This window comes from Falco peregrinus, chromosome 3, assembly GCF_023634155.1.
Source record: "Falco peregrinus isolate bFalPer1 chromosome 3, bFalPer1.pri, whole genome shotgun sequence".
Classification (NCBI taxonomy): Eukaryota; Metazoa; Chordata; class Aves; order Falconiformes; family Falconidae; genus Falco; species Falco peregrinus.
In genome coordinates, this window is record NC_073723.1 from 105,522,805 (window position 1) to 105,540,105 (window position 17,301).

Sequence of the window (17,301 nt, forward strand, 5' to 3'; positions counted from 1 at the left end):
ACGGCGCAGTGGCTGGATGCTGCCTGCTTCTGGCTCTCCAGACAGCAGGTGAGCAGGAGAAAAAGGGTCTGTGTTCCTGGGGCTGCCCACTCCCCGTTGCTGTGTCTCCATCCAGCACACCTCTGTGTGCTGGATGCATCTCATGCACGCCACGTGCCTGTGAGCAAGCTGCGAGCAGGACCGCAGTCGATCAGAGGAGAGGGTGTCCTTTTCTTTCTGCTCCTTCGTAGGCTCTTGCTGCTCCTGCCTTCCCAGTCCACCTGGAGCAGTTGCCCACTTCCCCTGAGGGCCTGTGCAAGCACACATTTTTGCTGGGTGTTTCCTTTCTAGTGATGTGCTTGAGCTCTCGTCACCTTGCTGCGTAGCTCAGGAGGCATCGCTCTCCCCCAGGAGCCAGGCTGCGCAGGGTCTGTCCAAGCAGCACCGCAGCAGAGCTGGGCGATGGGCCGCCTGTCTCCCTCTGCAGGAGGGGACGATGCGGCCGCCTCTCGCTCTGCGGTAAGTCTGGCTCTGTGCATTCCCAGGAGGTCTGTCTTGCACTGCTCCGTGGCTCTTGTGGTTTGTCTGCTTTCTGGGAAGTGGTTAACAAAGCTCTGCTGCACCAGACAGCTTGGACCGGGGCCCGGGGTTGATGCTTTTTTCTGCAGTGGGTGCCGGACGCAGCCACGACCGGGCGCCTGCCTCGGAGCTGCTCGCAGGGAGCCCCACACGCTGCCTCCACGGCAGGCGCTGGTGCTGACTGGCACCGAGCTGCATCACCCAGCGGTGCGGGTGCAATATCTAGCCTTTGCAGGCTTTCTTGTGTCCGGGCTGACTTGTGGGAGAGGTGCAGTGAGAACATTTGGCTGGTGTAACTCAGCTCCAGGCCCAGGGTCGGAGCAGGGTGAGGCCTCCGGCTGAACTGGGGGCAAACCCGCTGCTCCTGGCTGGGAGGAGGTGGCAGAGAGGTGCTGGGTGCCCTGTGGCATGGTGTTCAGCTTCTGCTCTCTAGAGCAGCTCTGGGTGAAGACTGACAGGCCCTTTCCTCAATATTGCTGCCAGCACTCCCTCTGCCTGCAGCACATTGTACAGCTGGCACGGTACAGGCATGCTGCTGCTGTCAGCGTGGCTCACCTTTGCTCAGGGTCTGTGCTGGCCATTCCTGCATCACCCCACCACCGCTGCTCGTTGAGTGTTGTTCTGGGTGGGTAGGAATTGAGGTGTTTTAGTGAGGTGCTTCTGCTTTGGCGCTCTCTGCATGCCTGGTTCTCACTAGCATCATGTTGTGCTCTGCTGATGTGGTTGTAGGATTCTGAGGTTACTGGCAGTACCCTAACTCCTGCCAATGCTGCTCTTTTGAGCAGACCTGGTATGAGACATACCCCACTCCTGTTGCTAAAGAATGTCATTCATAGTCTGGAAGCACTCCGGTGGCAGCTGCTTTCTCAGTGGGAAGGTATCCAGCGTGCCAGGGATACGTGCTAATTTTATCTTGCTGTGTGTTTGCTCCAGAAATGTGCTGTAGGTTTGTTTCATCATTTGTTTTCTACTGTTTTTTCCTATTTGCACCCCCCACGTTATCATATCCTTGAGGAACTCTGCAACACCAGCTGATCCTCACGCCCCCTTGCAGATGAACAAGTTTACATCAGCTTGCAAAGCAGCTGGTGTATGTTTGGAAGAGGGTTGGCAGAAGTGACATCTCGCAGCTCAGCCAACTCGATCGGCACGCGGAGAGGATGAAGGGCTTGGGTGGTTTGCTCTAGCCACTCCAGTAGTTAGGCAAGGCTCTTCCTCTGGCGGAGGGAGTTGATGCTGTCTCGGGGAGGCAGTAGCCACAGGACAACGTAAGTTCAGGGCAGACTGAAGTGGCTGAACGGTCTGTTTGTCCCCCAGCAAGGGAGAGGCTTGCCTTCCTCGTCAATCTCGCGCTGCTGTAGCATCATCCCCGCCGTGCCGGTGCTGCCGGCAGCCGCTGGGCTCCCCTGGCAGCGCGGCGGGGCTGGCGAGGGCGGCAGGTGGCGGTGTGAGACCGCCGGAGGAGCCGGGCTGGCTGCACCCAGCCTCTGCGGCCGCGGGCTCGGAGCGGTAGTGCTGCACCCCCCGAGCGTCCGGAGACCGCAGGGGGACAGACTCGAGGGGGCCCTTGTCCCAGCATCGCCCTGGCTCGGCTGTTCTCGGTGTCGCCCCTGAAGGGCAGTCCCGCGGCGGGCAGCAGTGCGGGCAGCACGGCTGCAGGGAGCCACCGGGGAGGGAGGCGGTGGCTGCTGAAGGCGTGAAATCCCTGGCTGGGTGCCTTGGTCTGGAAAGTCCTCTGGGGCTGGGGGTTCAAGCCCGGCTGCCCCATTTGGAGCCTGCAAGTTGGGCTCTCGGGGGGTGGGGAGTCAGGGCCAGGACCACGGGGGCCTGCAGCAGCCCAGCAGCTCGAGTGAGCAGTCACCTGGGGCGGCAGTTTGTGAAGGCAGAGGGTGACAGGGCTGGGCAAAGGGTGCTTGGGCTCCTGTGGCTCAGCACTGAGATGCGTTACCTCCCTCCTCTGGGTTGCTTTTGCTTTGCTGTGTGTGTGCTTTTGGGGAGCAGCTGTGTACTTTTAGATCTGGACACCAAGTTCTGCATGCAAACTTTGGGGGGGGTTAATTTTTTTTAAGGAGGGAAGGCAGAAACATCGTAAACCCCAGTCACCATCACATATGGGTGGCTAGGTGGAAGAGGTGTGGGGGTTGTGCAGTGCGTGTGGGGGGACATCTGTTAACAGGGGGGGGCTGTATTTGCAGCATGTGCACAGGCTGTGGTGTGCACACCACCTGCTTGGAGAAGGGTCAGCAGTTCTGGGAGAGGGTGATCTGAATTCCCTGGGGCATACACATGTGGCCCATTCCATGCTCAGGCATCCCCAAGCACATCTGGAAGACAGCTGCATGGTCCAGTGTTGCATGGTAGGAGGGGTCTGTTTCAGGACAAAGTCATTAAGTGGGGAAGCCCTGCTTTTCAGAAGAGGCAGCCAGGCACCCCTTGTCTGGCAGCGCCTGGCACAGCTGTTTATTAGCGATGGTGTGAATTAACGCCCCTTTCCACTCCCAGCACATGCACCAACCTAGCCATGAGGCTGGCCACCCCAGCCCCATATCCCACGCTCGCTCCCCCGTCTCCCGTTGATAGGGTTTAAAAGCTCCTTATTTCCAAGTGCTGCTCAGCAGGAGTCAAGCTGGGTCCTGCCAAGTGTTAAATGAAATAATTAAAATCCCCACTTTCTCCCCCTCCTGCTCCTTTCTCCCTAATGCTGGTAATTAGCCTGTAAAACTGCAGGAGGGAATGAGGAAGGGAGAATGTGCAAATGCCTTCTGCAGGCTTCCTCCTCCTCCTCCTCCTCCCCCTCCCCCTCCTCCTCCTCCTTGCCCTCCCCAGAGGAAGCACAAAATGGCTCTCTAGGCATTGGGTGCTGTCAGATAAATCCCAATTAGCTCCCTGCCAAACAGGATTAGCAAGAAGGGAACCAGGTGGGGAATCAGCCTGGCAACAGCAGGAGCTGGGGGGGCTTCTGCAAGGTCTCTAGCTCAGTGAGGAGGGAGAGATTGACAGCTGTCAGTCAGTTCCCAACGTAGCACTGATTTTTGATGTTGCAGGCTGGTATCTGGTAGGCAGAAATGGGGAGGTGAAAGAAATGAAACTGGTGGTTCCTGCTGGTGTTATCTCTTTCCAAGTAATGGGTGGCTTGAGGGCGCAGAGTCCCATGAGGTGCCCGTGAGTCCCCCGTCGGAGGGCAGCGTAGAGATGCAGGGCAGCGTGCATGGTCATGGGTCGTGCTGCTCCCAGGGCTGATGTGCCATACGCATCTCCTGCCAGCTCAGAAGCAAGAGGGTGAAACTACCGTCCTGCCACACTAAGCACAGCCAGCTGCACCCAGCCCAGCCCCTTCTGCCCGTTTGCTGCATTTTGGCAGCAGCTACGACATCATCCTCACTGTGAAAGCCCAGAAATAAACCCATTGATGGCACCAGGCTTTAAACTGGCTGGTGACCACATGGAGGCCTTAATGCACTGAACACTTTCATTTAGAAAACTGGGCAGGGAGGAATATGGATGAGCTCAAAGATAATGTTTTCTTGCCTCTAGTAGAGGAATAGCAGCTGTGTCTGAGGGTGTTAAATTAGCTGGCTGTCCCCTGTCCTGGCAGATGTGGTGACTTTCTGCCTCTTGCTCCCTGCTGGGGCTGGCCCTCCTCTGAACACCTGCAGCCCTAGCCAGGCAGCTCCCAGTCCCCAGGAAGAGGAAGGGGAGAAAGTCAGCACAGGTGTGCAGCATTGCTTGGAGTGGGGATGGTGGGCTGCTCTGGGGCCTCAGCGTGGCTGAGGGATGGGTCCCCTCTGCCCAGGGCTGGCCAGGCTGGGCTGTCCCAGTGCGGACTGAGCCGGACGTAGAGGTACCGGGGGACCAAGCTGTCCCGATGCCTCAGGTGCCTCTGTCTTATGCACAGCTACCCCTTTCCACTTCACCTGGAGCTGGTGGTGTGCATTTGGTGCTGCTGGGCTCGCTGGCTAGCCCTTCTGAGCTGCTCACTTCTGAGCCAAAGGTGGGTTTTATGTTCTCTTCGCCTTGTTAGGTCTTGCTGTGTTTTCCTGCCTGGTCCTTCATGCACTGGTGTCAGAAGTGTAGAGGGAAGGGCTGTGTGGTGGGCACGGTCAGCAGAGGGAGTGGTGGTGGTGGAGACCGGCTGTCCCTTCATGCTGTGGCTGGCACAAAAGGATGCGGGCATTTGTGAAATGCCGCAGCCGTACAGGGGTGTCTGCCTGCAGCCAGCTCTGGGAACAGGGTGAGGGGACAATAACAGACAAAAACCAATGACCTGCAAGTCGAACAAGACAAGTGTGATGTCTCCCCAGTGCAACTGGTTCTTCTGATTATAAAGTCTCATCGGAAAGACTTTGCAGGGCTGAAAAGGTGCAAGTGTTTGTCTTTTCCAAGAGAGTGATGCGCTGATCTGCCCATGCTGGAGTTTGAACATGCCTCTTCCAGGACACAAAGGCTGTTTAGATCTGAGGCAGTGCTGCCCCTAAAAGTGGCCCCCAAATGGCTGGAGGGGACAGAGTCCTTGCAGACCTGGGAAGAAAGGGAGGACTGTGCAGTGGCTGATTTGCATGTGAAAACACGCTTGCATCGCTTGCAGGAGGATGCAAATGTCCTCGCTTCCCTCTGGGGATTTTTTCTTTCTTTATTCGAAGCCAAGCCTCTGGCCTTAGCCTGCATGTGCTGGAATTGCCAGGGGAGCATGGCTCTGAAGTCCTACCTGGGGGTAGTTCTTCTGGTATGTTGTTGTAGTATGTTCAGGAGCAAGCCAGGAGGTGAGAAGGATGCTTCTGGGCCAGTGTCAGTGTGACAGTGCTCTGGTGAAGGCATTGGACGGGAGTTTGGCACCTGTGTCCCAGGGCAGAGCGGAAAGATGCAGGACCAGGCAGAGCAGAAGGACCAGGCCAAGCTGGTCACATGGTGACCAGGCAGAGGAGAGGGCCAGGGCACTCTGCTTTCTTTTTGGGAAGGTCTTGGCTTCTTGTGTGATGCTCTAGAAACTCCCAGGGGGCTGTAGTAGCTGGGGAGGATGCTAGGAACAGGGCAGTAGTGGCAGGAACTTGAGCTTACCCTTTGAGAGGAAAATACTGGGTTGGAGGGGTGGGGGCTCTGTGTTCGGTGAGGTTAGAGGTCTGTATCCAGTTGCTGAGGTGCTCCAACCTGCTCAGCCAGCCCTCGTGCTTCATCCCTGGTGAAGGGAGGGGTGTTGTGCCATGTCCCAGGAGGCAGCCCCATGGCTCCTCAGCCAGCACCAGAGGCCCTTTCCCACCTGGTTCACCAGTGCTCTCCCTGGCAGAGGGCTTTGCTTGTGAGGGGGCTCCTGAGATGTGTTCCTGGCAGGGGTCTGCTGGGGAGAGAGGGTTTGGCAGAGTGTTTCCCACTGAACCCTTGTAGTACTTGGGCTTTTTGCAGCCCCTGCTTGTGTTGGGACTGCCTTACTCCTTGGACATGAGGCCATCAGGCACCCTGTTCATGTGGGCTCTCCTCCTGTCAGGGTGGTTAGGATGCAGCCCATGCCTCACAGCAAGCTGGGTTCATGTTCTGCAAGTCCCTGGGAGGAGAGGGAGTGATGCAGGTTTAAAGAGGAGCAATGTCTGGGACGTGACTTGGATTTCTTTCCTCCTTTCTCCATTTTTCTTCTTCCCTGTACTGCTCTTGGCAAGTTGCATCTGCGGTGTTGGGACACCCAGGATGCTCCCAGCCCACGTCTCCAGCAGAGGAGCAGCGTGGCTTTGTGGTGCAGCTGTAGGGCAGCTTGTGCCAATCCCACAAGGAGACGCGGCAACCTGCTGACTCGTGGTGCCTGAGATGCCCTGCTAAAGGACCACCCAGTCTCCTCTGCATCTCCTCGCTGGAGCAGAGAGTGGGTGGATTCAGCTTTAGTGTTTGTGTCCCAGGGGCTCCAGGCGAATTGCCAAGGTGAGGGAGGGAGGGGCAGCACAGCTAGAGCAGGTCGGGACTGGGAGGGGTACATGCTGCCAGCAAGGGTTATTCTCCCATCTCAAGTTGTTGTCTTTGGGAGGAGTGGGTTGTGGGAAGGCTGCTTGTCCATCCAGCTGGGCACCTCCCTGGGGGAGAGAGGAGGAGGAGACCCCCTGCAGCCAGTGTCACTGGCAGGCCAGTTGTACCAGCCTCGCATGGAGGCACAGCACCCCGCTGGTGGTGGGAGAGGAGGGGAGAGGAGAGGGGGGCCGAGCAGCCAGGCGAGGTGGTGGTGGCCGCTGGCAGTGGCTGGGGGGAAGCTGTGCTTCCCTTCCTGGCTGCAGCAGCTGCCTGGTCGGTGCCGAGCAGGGGGAGACAGGAGGAACTTAAAGCGAGCTTCTCTGCAATGAGCTTCCCAGTTTTGATCACAGCCGGGTTACCCACTGCCACGTCTCCACAGTGCTCATCTTGCCCTACAAGCACAGAACGAGTGCACAGTGCTCATCTTGCCCTACGAGCATGGGATGGGTGTTTGAGGACTCCTTCCTTGCTTTGCACGATGCAGCAGGGTACAAACAGTCCCTCCGCCATGCCTGGGGGACAGGGAGGGCCTCCTGTCCCATGGCTTGGATGATAAACCAGACTCTGAAACTGCAGAACTGTGTATAATCAGCTCAGACTTTGTGTTCAGGTGGCTCTGTAACTGGAGGGCCTTCCTCTTGCAGGGTTTTGTTCGTAGTCTCCAGAGTTGCTTTATTCCTCTGTGGTGAGGAAGAGCTCAGCCAGTTTGCTAAGGATGATGGTGCCTTAGAAACGAGGTGGCAAGTCATGGTGCTCTGGGTGCGTGGTACTGCGGGCAGGGGAACGGCTTGCTGGGAGCCGTGTGTTTTGCCAGGGGTGCTGTCTCACTAGAGACAGGTCTTCAGCCTGGAGAGGGGCTGTGGGGAGCAGGTGTGGAGCGGGGTCCCAGGGAGCCTTGGGTGCCAGGTATCGCTGCCTTTGGGAGTGCTTGGGCTGTAGCTGCTGCCCTGCCCTGCCATTCGCTCTTGCCCCGTTGCTGGACCTTCACTCAAGAAATCTGGCTTTTGGCCCTGACCTCCCTTTGGCTTTCAGCCCAGATCTCCTCTTGGCAGCTTTCCTGTCCTTGCTGGCAGCATCCCACCTCAGGGAAGCAGCGACTCGAGGCTTCTGGCTTCCTGGGGGTAGGGGTACGCAGGTAGGCAAGGAAGGGAGCAGCACAGCTTGATGGTGCACGCGTGTCGCAGCACTTCACCCCTCCGTGCTCCCTGCCCCCCATCCAGCTGGTGTGCCAGCACCGGCCCGCAGCGGGTCCCGACTCAGCGGGGTCCCTGCGGTTGCAGCCCCCGTCCAGCTCCCCCGGTGTTTTGGGGTGGGGCTGCCCCCGGTCCGTGGGGTGTGCTGGGCTGTGCCTCCCACCCTCTGGAACAAATATCCTAGAAAACGGCAAGAAGGGGCTGCTCCTGCCCCTCTGCGTGGCTCTGCTGGCCCAGGGGGTCTCGGCCCCCGCGGGAAGCCCCTGGAAGGAGAGGGGGGGTTAATGCTGGGGAGCGCGTGCGGACTTTCCCCGCCTTTCAGCATCTCGAGTGGGCGAATGGGGCAGGCGGGGCGGGGAAGCGGCGGGGCGATGAGCTTTCCCCCCCCCGGGGGTGGGGTGGGGGGTGCCCGGAGCCGCCCCCCCCCCCGCCCTGCCTGCGCAGAGGTCCCGGGGGAGCCGGGGCAGCGCGACCCCGCCGCCTCCTGCTCTTTGTCTGCGCCGCGCCCGTTCGCCTTCGCCTCCCCTTTGTTGGCCGGCGGGGCAGGGGCTCGTCCCCCCCAGCTCCCCCCCGCTTCCCGGAGCCGAGGGGGCGGGCGGGAGCCCCGCTGCCGGCGCAGGGCGGGGGGCTGCCGGGCCCCGCGGGGCAGAGGAGCGGGCGGGGAAACTTCAGGGCGTGGGGTGGGCGCTCGGCGGCCGCGCCGGCTCCTCTCCCATCCGTGCTCCGTTGTCTCGGCGTGGGGCCGCGGGTGCTGGCACGGGGGTTCCGAGCTGCCTCGCTGGCTGCGCCCACCCACTCGCCCACCCACCCACCCACCCAGGCAAGGGTGGCCGCCGCTCCCGTCGCTATCCGAGCGTCTGTGCCGCCTCTCCATGCCGGGCTCCGCCGGGAGCTGGAACCTCTCCGGGAAGGACTGGCATGTCCCAGCGGCGTGAGGGGAGCTGCCCTGCTGCGGCGGCCGCCGTGGCGGTGACGGGGCCGGTGCCCGTGCTGGGTAGCGTTGCTCTTTGCCGGCGAGACAGCGGCTCGCCGAGCGGGGGAAGCCGGGCTGCGGCTCCTTGCTCATGGGAGGGCTGGGAGGGTGCTGGGGAGCTGGCGCCTGGCTGGGCTGAGCGGCGGCAGCGGCGGGGGAGCGCTGGGCACCGGCTGCCCCGGAGGAGAGCGGAGCGGAGCAGGGATGGATGCGCAGCGGCGGTGAAAGGAGCCTTGGCGTGGAAGAGGGAACGGCAGCCCTCAGCCGGGGCGGGGGCCGACTGAGCAGCGCTGGGCTGCTCCCGGTGCCGAGGACCTGTCCCGGAGGGGTCAGCAGCCGGTGGGCGTGGGAGTGCCTGCCCCGGAGCAGCCGCCGGAGGAGACGCCAGGACCGCCGAGGAAGCTCAGTGTTGCTGGAGCGCGGTGGTACGGAGCCTGAGCGGGGAGCTGAGCGGCTGCCGGGGTGCTGAGACCTCCCCTCCCGTCCCCGCCAAGAGGGCACGGGGGTTGCCGAGGCTGCGAGCCTGGGAGGGGTCCCATGCCCGCACCCCTGACACCGTCTCTGTCCCTGCCCTGCACTCGGGAGCCAGCCGGTGTTGGTGCTGCGGCAGCGCCCACCGTGCCCACGCCGGTAGCAGCTTGTCCCAGTGCCGCTGGGCTTGGCCACGGAACTTGAGCGCGTAGCACTTTTGCCTGGGGTTGTTGAGGTTGCTTTCTGCGGGCGGCTGTGGATTGACACCTCCTGTGCTGGAATAGGGATTATTGCGCACCAGACTGTGCGTGTGTCCCCCTGGGGTGGGCTTGGACCAGACCCCTAGGCTGTGCCTCTGAGATGGCAGATGTGGGGACAAACTCTTGCTCCTGAAGGTGCCCCCGGCCTGCCCTGCCCTCCTGCAAGCAGAGGATGGGAACTTCTGGAAAAACTTAAGTCTTGCAGCTGCCAAAGACGACCAGGGAGGGAAGGAAGAGGGACCCATGTGAGCCTTGTGGCTACTCTGCCTTGGATGGGTCGGTGGCGGGTTGAGCTTTGGCCCGCAGCGTGACAGCTGAGCATGACGGCTTGCCAGTACCCCATGGCTCCGGGGGCCTTGGAGCGGGACCGTATGTACCAGCACAAGGTCTCCTTGGTGGTGCGGTATTTCATGATCCCATGCAACATCTGCCTCATCCTCCTGGCCACCTCGACGCTGGGATTTGCTGTGCTGCTCTTCCTCAACAACTGTAGGTGTCCCTGGGCGCGTGGGAGGAGCAGGGGAGGGAGAGGCAAGGGTTAGGTCAGCTGGCATAACGGGGCTCTGGCTGCGGACAGCCCTCCCGATGCTGCCAGCCGCCGGCTGGGCTTCGCCCTGCACCCGGGCCCTCATTGCTTGACTGCTGCCGCCTGGGGAGAAGCTGGGGAGGCAACAGCCTGTTCTGCAGCTCTGCCCCCACTTTTCCCTGAGGTGATGTTGGTCCAGAGCTGCAGAGTGAAGCTGCGAAGGCGGGAGTGCATGGGCCAGCCCCAGCTCCCCACCATGCATGATGCACTTGTGCTCTCAGCCACACCAGCACCCTCTGTGTCCCACGTTGCGTTCCCCACCTCCCAAAATACTGTGTGTCCTGATCTGCTGCTTGAGGTCTGAGGGTGAGTGATGCTTCTGAGGGGATGCAGTGCATCTGTTTGCAAGGTGGGGATCTCAGCAGGGCTGTGTGGGAGGTGAGGGGCAAACGATGGGCTCCTGTGAGTCCTGCCCTGGCCAGGGGCTGCTTCTGCTGCCTTGTTACAAGCAAACTGCTGAACTGTGGGACCCTGTCACTGTATGGGATGGGTGGGAGGTGTGTCTCCTAGGCTGCTGCAGGATCCTTGCTCTTTATATGCTCTCTTACTCTGAAGAATCAGCAGAGGGTTGGAGCAAGACAGAGGAGTTTTCCCTGTGGTTAGGCTGTTGGTTTGATCCCTGGTGTGGCTGAGTAGATCGCACACTTGGGTGTGGGTACATCCATGTATTGCCAGCTACTGTAGAGGAAGACTCCATTGTGCAGCAGTGTCTTTGACCTCCTTGATGCTGGGAAGTGCTGAACACCTGCTGTGAGAAAAACCTTTAGAGGGCAGGCAAATCCTCCAGCCTAGCTTTAGGATGCACTGTTTCCCTTGGAGTGTGCGTGGTTAGACAAAAAGCTGTGTAAAATTGTAAAACACACAAATGCATTTGAAAATCACTGGTGGGAGCAGGGCCCAGGCGATGGTAGGGGGAGAGCCTGGCCTGTAGGAAGTGATGTGCTCTTTGCTACAGCCTGGCTTTGTGACCCTGGGCACATTGCTTAATAGAGAGCAGAGCCCAGTTTGACACTGGCTTTGGGATGTTTCCCACTCAGAATGGCAGGGTCTATGGAGCCTGTGTAGAGCTCATCCCCCTGCTTTACCAGAAGTTACCCAAATGTAGAGGGCTGGATGGTGGTGAGGTTGTGCCACCTTGCTCTGGGACCTGCGGTCGTGTCCCTGGGAGCTTTCCCCTTCTGCTGCCCCAGGTTCCCCCTTTCTCCCACCTTTGCCTTCTCGCCTTGGAGACTGCAGCGTTCCCGGCTGCTGTCCTGCTCAACCCAAATGACTTGGTGGGTCCGTGCCTGGGTGGGCGCGTGTGTGAGAGGTGATAGGCAGCACGATTTGCATCGCAGCCCTGGTGAAATGGCACACGACGGGCTGAGGCAGGCCCCAGCCCTGCCAGGCAGAAGAGGGCTGCTGCCAGATCCGTAAGCCAGAGATGCTCCATTGATACAAGTAGGAGAGCTGGGGCTCGTGGCTCCTGTTCCTGCTGCTTCCTTCTTGCTGCAGGACCTCCCTGGAATTCCCTGGGAGTTGGTGCCTGCTTGTGCAGGGTATGTGTGCCAAAGGGATGAAGTGCTGGCCAAAATGCTGCTGGGGAGCTGTGGATAGAGGTGTAGAGGGAGGAGGGGTGGGGGGGCAGAGGCACAAGAGTGTGCAAAAGGGAACTGCTGATAGCCCTGTGTTTTCTGTTTCTTTGCAGACAAGCCCAATAGTTATTTTACTCAGACGCCACCGACGCCACGAGATGGTAAGTACACCGTGACTTGCTGGAGCTCGGTTTCTGTGCTCAGGATGCACTTAAGAGCAAATCACTTGAGCCTCTCGTGCTTCCGCAGCTGGTGGTGGAGCGGTGCCTCCTGACCCAGTGATCTATTTTGCAGCTGACTGGCGGCTCTCTGTGCCCGGAGCAGCACTGCATCGTGCCCTTGCCCCTGCCTGGGGGATGCAGGAGCATGGCCCTCTGGGGTGAGGAGCCAGGGCAGAGCAACTGTCCCTCTTTGCTCCCTGGGAGGCACAGCAGCCCCTTCTCTGCAGAGGGTTGCCTTGACGGCTGCAGGGAAGGGCTGGAAAAGGAGATGGGATCTTCCATGTGCTCCAGCAGTTTGCAGAGCTTTGCTGGTTCATCTGTTGAGGCTGTGGAAGGGAGGGACTGGAGAAAGGGATCTTAAAAGCAGAAGTGTTGAATCTGGTGGCTATTCTGTGTTTGTCCCTGAAGGGTCTTCTTGGATGTTGGCAAAAGGAGGAGGGAAGCAGAAGGAGGTGCAGAGGGGCGTGCTGCTCTGCAAGCACAGAGGAAAAAAAGAAAAGAACAATAGCATGTGGCTTATGGTATGTGGCAGAGTTGCCGCTGAGGGAAAGACGGTGAGAAACAGTGTTCTGCCTCCCTTGGTCCCTCCAAGGGTGGGTTTTTTTTGTGTAGTGTCGGAGCAAGCCAGGGGAAGAGAGTTTAGGAGCTGACTAGTTTCAGCTTGTGGGGCCTGGAGCTTGAGGCTGTGTCATGCTGTGGTCTGGGCAGCCCACCACCACCCACACTGCCCTGAGAGCAGGCATAGCCAGGCAGGGAGGGATGTGGACACGGTGTCTCCCTGGGACTCTCTGCTGCCTTAGCAAGTCTTACTCTTGCTGGGAAAGGAGTGGAGTGGGTTGTACTGGCTCACAGCAGCAGGAGGTTAAATGGGCACAAAGCAGGAAGGAATCTATCCAGCACAGGTACATGGGACATGGGCTGAGCAGCTTAGGGAGAGGTGATTTTTGAGGCGAGCAGAGGTTGCTGAGATGATATTGGCTGTTTATTAAATTACTGCTTCTGCTGTGGAGCCAAAGTTGAATCATCACAGCCCATCCAGCCTTGAATCAGTCAGCCACTAACACTGTATAAATGCTACTGAAAAATCTGTTGGGCTTGTGCTCCAGCTGGCAAAAGATTTCAGCTTTATCAGCATCAAGAGCAAACTGGAAGCTGGTGTTCAGTTGGACATCAGGTATGTCCACTGCCCTGGCCAGAAAGGTTATGGGCGTGTAAGTTGTGGGGGGGCTGTAATGCAGCCCTCCTTCCCTTCCCATTCTTGCTTGGGTCCCACAGGTTTCTGCTTCTGAGCTCTCCTAACAATTCCCTCCCAACCTCCAAATGTTCACCTTGCCAGTCATGAGGTGGTATGGTGCTTTCCTTGTCCTCTTCCAGAATCCTTCGTCCTTCCCTGGCAGAGCAGGTAGGACAGCACCTGAGTTTCCTATGGACTTGCATTTTCCCTGGACTTGTGGCATGCACCTATGGATTGACTCACCTATGGATTCCCTGGTGTCTGATGAGCAGTGTACTCACCAGCACCTCACACTTTTCTCTAGGCTTACTAAAACCTTCTGGTTTCACAGACCCGTAGAAACTTTGGGTTTTGAGGCCATGCTGTGAACAGTCAACAACTTCAAAAGCTGTTAGGTGCAGGCAGGCATGCATTTGCTCAGATAATGTCATAGAATCATAGAATGGTTTAAGTTGGAAGTGGTCTTAAAGATCATCTAGTTCCAACCCCCTGCCGTGGGCAGGGACACCTTCCACCAGCCCTGGTGGCTCCCGGCCCCGTCCAGCCTGGCCTTGAGCCCTGCCAGGGATGGGGCACCCCCAGCTGCTCTGGGCAGCCTCTGCCAGTGCTTCACCACACCACCCTCATAGCGAAGAATTTCTTCCTAATATCCAATCTAAATCTGTCATCATAGGAGCTTTATTTTCTCTGAAAATCAGGCTTAAAATGCCCTGTTTTCTGCTGGCAGGGTGTGCAGTCACCTTCCCCAGCCTCCCTAGTTTCATGTGCACAGATAGGAACCCAGCAGAAAACAGCAGCCAATTAATAATATGTTTGTTTCTTTCTTTCATTCCTTCTCTGATGGGGGTGGGGAAGGAGGTGGGGGAGAAACGGATGCTAGATAAAATGTGATTAATCTATAATTGGACCAGAGAAAGCATCTAAAGCAAAAATAAAAACGAACGTAGGTGTAACTCCTAGCTTATGGCTCCAAAATATTAGCAGCCCAGCCCATCCAGATGACATACTCCAAAAGATCTCTGGTCCCCACAGGAGATGGAAAACTACCACCCTTGGTGGAATGCCAAATGAGGCGCCTCCTTTTGCAAGTCTAATACAGTGCAAATGCCTCAGGTCATCTCTGGGAAGTGTTCCTGGGCAGAGGGGAGCAGGGGGCATGGGGAAGAGGTCCCCTCTGGCGTAAGGGTGTTGGTCCCTGCTGCTGCTGTGCTGGAGAGACGGGCAGTGTTCATTGCCTGGGCTGGCTTGGAGACGTGGCTCTGGTCCTGTGTATAAATCCACTGACTTAGACGGGGCTATGCTGCGCTTGTGCTTGTAAACTGCTGGGATTTGGCTGGGGTTTGCTGAGCGAGGGCCATGGCTCCCCTGTCCTAGGCTTGCTGTCAGGGTGGCTTTGGTGGGACGAGGTGTTGGACGAGTCAGAATGTGCCTGACTGTCCTGGCTGGGGAGCCGCTGAACCCTTCTCCCTTCCCCTAACCAGCTGCATCCGAGAGGGATGGGCAGAGGAGGGTCTGTGCCTTGCCACGTTCCCCTCCGCAGGCGGTACCTGGTGGCATGACAGAAGTGGCAGGCGAGCACTCGGTGGGTCTCGGCAGGCAGTGAGTGCTCTGGGGTGTGTCCCAGTACGAGCCTGTGACAGTGCCAGCACCGAGCACAGCAGGGCCCCTTGATTGCTTCTTCTCCATCTGGGCTCCTTAAGGATTGTCGCCTCTTTATCTTCTGGGCTAGATCCTCATCTTCAGCAAGTCCACGTAGCTTTGCGGTGAGCAGTGGGTTGCCACCAGCTGGCAGCCTGTGCCGTGAGCCAACAGATCTCTGCCCACCGGTACCAGCTGGGGATCTGCATCATGGTGTTTCTAGCTGGAAATGCTGCTGCTGGAAGGTTTGCTGTGGTCCTGTCCCCTTCCAAACAACAGGGCCAAAGCTGGACAGAAATAATCGTCTGCCCTGGCAACGTCAGACCCCGGTTTTCATATAAAGGAATTGGCTTCCCGCACCTTGGGCATCTCTTCTGCAAAGACCCTGCATATGCAAAAGGTGCTGGAGCCATGATCACTCCTCTGGTGCTCGGCGATGCTGGAGGTGAGGGATTTGCCAGGCAGCAGGGAGACGGCTCTAATTAGCACTGTGTGTGCTGTTTATCTCTTCCTTTCCTCCCAATACCAATTTCCACCCTAGAAAACTCTTCAGCCACACATTGATTTATAGAGTGGTCTCTGCTTCGTTTTGAAGCAAGGCCGTTAATGCTGTTAACTCAGTGCTTTCTCTCAAATCTCCCATGCTGCTGGCATTCCCGCAGCTGGGCAGCAGGTTGTTAAGCTCTATAGAGTCTTAAGGCCTGGCTGACTTAAATGCAGTGCTCCACGAAGGCTGTTGCCTTTTCCCCAGCTGAGGACTGGCCCGGGGCATCCAAGCTGGCTAATTCTTCTTTCTTGGTAGGCAGGAGCTGGGGAGTGTCTGTGTGGGGAGCTGGAAAGGGGGTGGATGTTGGCTCAGCTGCGGCCCCCCAGGGCAGGAGTGCTCTGGAGGAGGGGATGGCAGGTGTGATGCAGGGGGCAGGCAGGGTGGGCTGTGCTTTCCTGCATCCCCTGAGGGCAAATAAATGGTGGGGGAGGATTTGGAGGGTACCTCCTCCCCTCTCCTTGTTCTTGCCGCATCTGTGATGAGAGGTTTGATTTTTGTTTGTTTCTAGCATCCCTTGGTGGAGCCGTGTGTGCGGGAGGCAAGATTGCTTTTGTTGTTTGCTCTGCAGAGGGCAGGGAGAACAATAAGCCCTCAGAGAGCCCTGAAGCCAGGCTGGCCGAGAGCTGGGCTGCCTGCTCAGGTGGATCAATAGGATGAGGCACCCAGCTCCCTGTAGTCCCTCTCTTCCTGCCGCCCTCCTCCCCTGGGTGCTCCGAAGTGGCGTGGAAAGCCCCTTTGGCTGGGGTGCCTGGGAGCAAGGTCCAGGTGGAGCACGGTGGCACAGCAGACAGCTCTGGAGCTGAGAGCAGCAAGAGGGACACAAAGCTGTGTGGAGCTTGTGTGGGAGGAGAGCAGGGCTCTGCCTTCCTGGTGGCGGTGCTGGCTCTGGCCATGCCTGCGCGCACGCTCTGCTCCCGTTCCTGGTGCGGGCAAGCCCCCCCAGTGTGATCAGCAGCAAGGGGCAGATAGCGTAGCAGTGCAGGGTAAGCGGCAGCCGTGTCCTCTGCCGGTGCTGCTCTCCCTGCTGTGCTAGGGAGAAAGAAGCCCTCTTGGAGCCACACAGGCTCGGGCAGCCTCTTTGGCCTCTCTTGCTATCACCAGCTCTGTGGTCTGGCACATTGGGGTTCCTTCCTGGATCAAGCACAGGAGTGCACCCTAATCTCAGAGCTACATCTTGCTTGAGCATTGAGCGAGCATCCCTCATGGACAGGGAGAGTTGTGGTAGCTCGCCAGGGTGGTGGGAGCCAGCCCTTTCGCTGTTACCCGTGTGTTAATGGCACCAACCAGCTGTGGGTCCTGTCTGCAGGGTTTGGAAGCATCCGAGAAGGCTGAGAGGGCTGGAGACCCGTTTCATTTTGGCAAGTGTGGATAGAGTGATGCTGGCCCAACCTGTCACACCAGGCCAAGGGAGCAGCTCTAAACGGTTATTTGTGGATGCATAAAATCAGCAGTGACACATGAGGACATCTGAGAAAATGAATACTGGAAAAATGCTTTCTTGTGCCTGGCAGCCCCATAAATACAGGGTTTGCAGAACAGGTCCAGGCATGGGGTTAAGCAAAGAAAATGCTGGTGCAGGTGGCTTTTCAAGTCTGCATAGGAAATCGGTTAGTGGATTATTCCTACAGTGCTCTTGTTCCTGGGCATTGTCTCTCACCTGGCTGCTGGATGCCCTCTCTTTGGCACCCTGTTACAGCTTTGCCTCATCAGGTCTAGCTCCCTTTCCCCTCCAGCGGCTCCCTCTTCAACTAGTGTCCCCTCTGCCATGGAGAGACAGCCACCGGCAGCACTGTGAGGACCAGTTCCCAGCATCCCTGCTGGTGGCTGTATCTGCCTTCATGGGCTGTGAACAGTGCCATGTGTTATGGAGCATCTGATCCATGCCGGGGGCATGTTAGGAAATGCTCCTCGCCTGTAGGTAGAATCACAGAATCATTTAGGTTGGAAAAGACCTTTAGGATCATCAAGTCCAACCGTGAACCCAGGACTGCTAAAGATGACTTGATGAGTTTGGGCAGAGCGTTACCATGGCTGTGCTGAGGCAGCAGGAGAAACCTG

The 17,301-nt window shown here is 58.3% G+C and overlaps 1 protein-coding gene across 3 annotated transcripts in view; it reads left to right on the plus strand.

Annotated features, from left to right (window-relative positions):
• AGRN (agrin) overlaps positions 1 to 17,301 on the plus strand; it is a 128,875-nt gene that overhangs the window by 50,205 nt on the left and 61,369 nt on the right. For 2 of the 3 annotated variants that reach the window (XM_055800000.1, XM_055800001.1), the window contains one exon: positions 11,717 to 11,764. In XM_055800000.1, the coding sequence (XP_055655975.1) occupies positions 11,717 to 11,764 (48 nt within the window). Of the gene's footprint in view, positions 1 to 8,185; positions 9,933 to 11,716; positions 11,765 to 17,301 lie in introns of those variants that run through there. The other variant, XM_055800002.1, reaches the window with a different exon arrangement.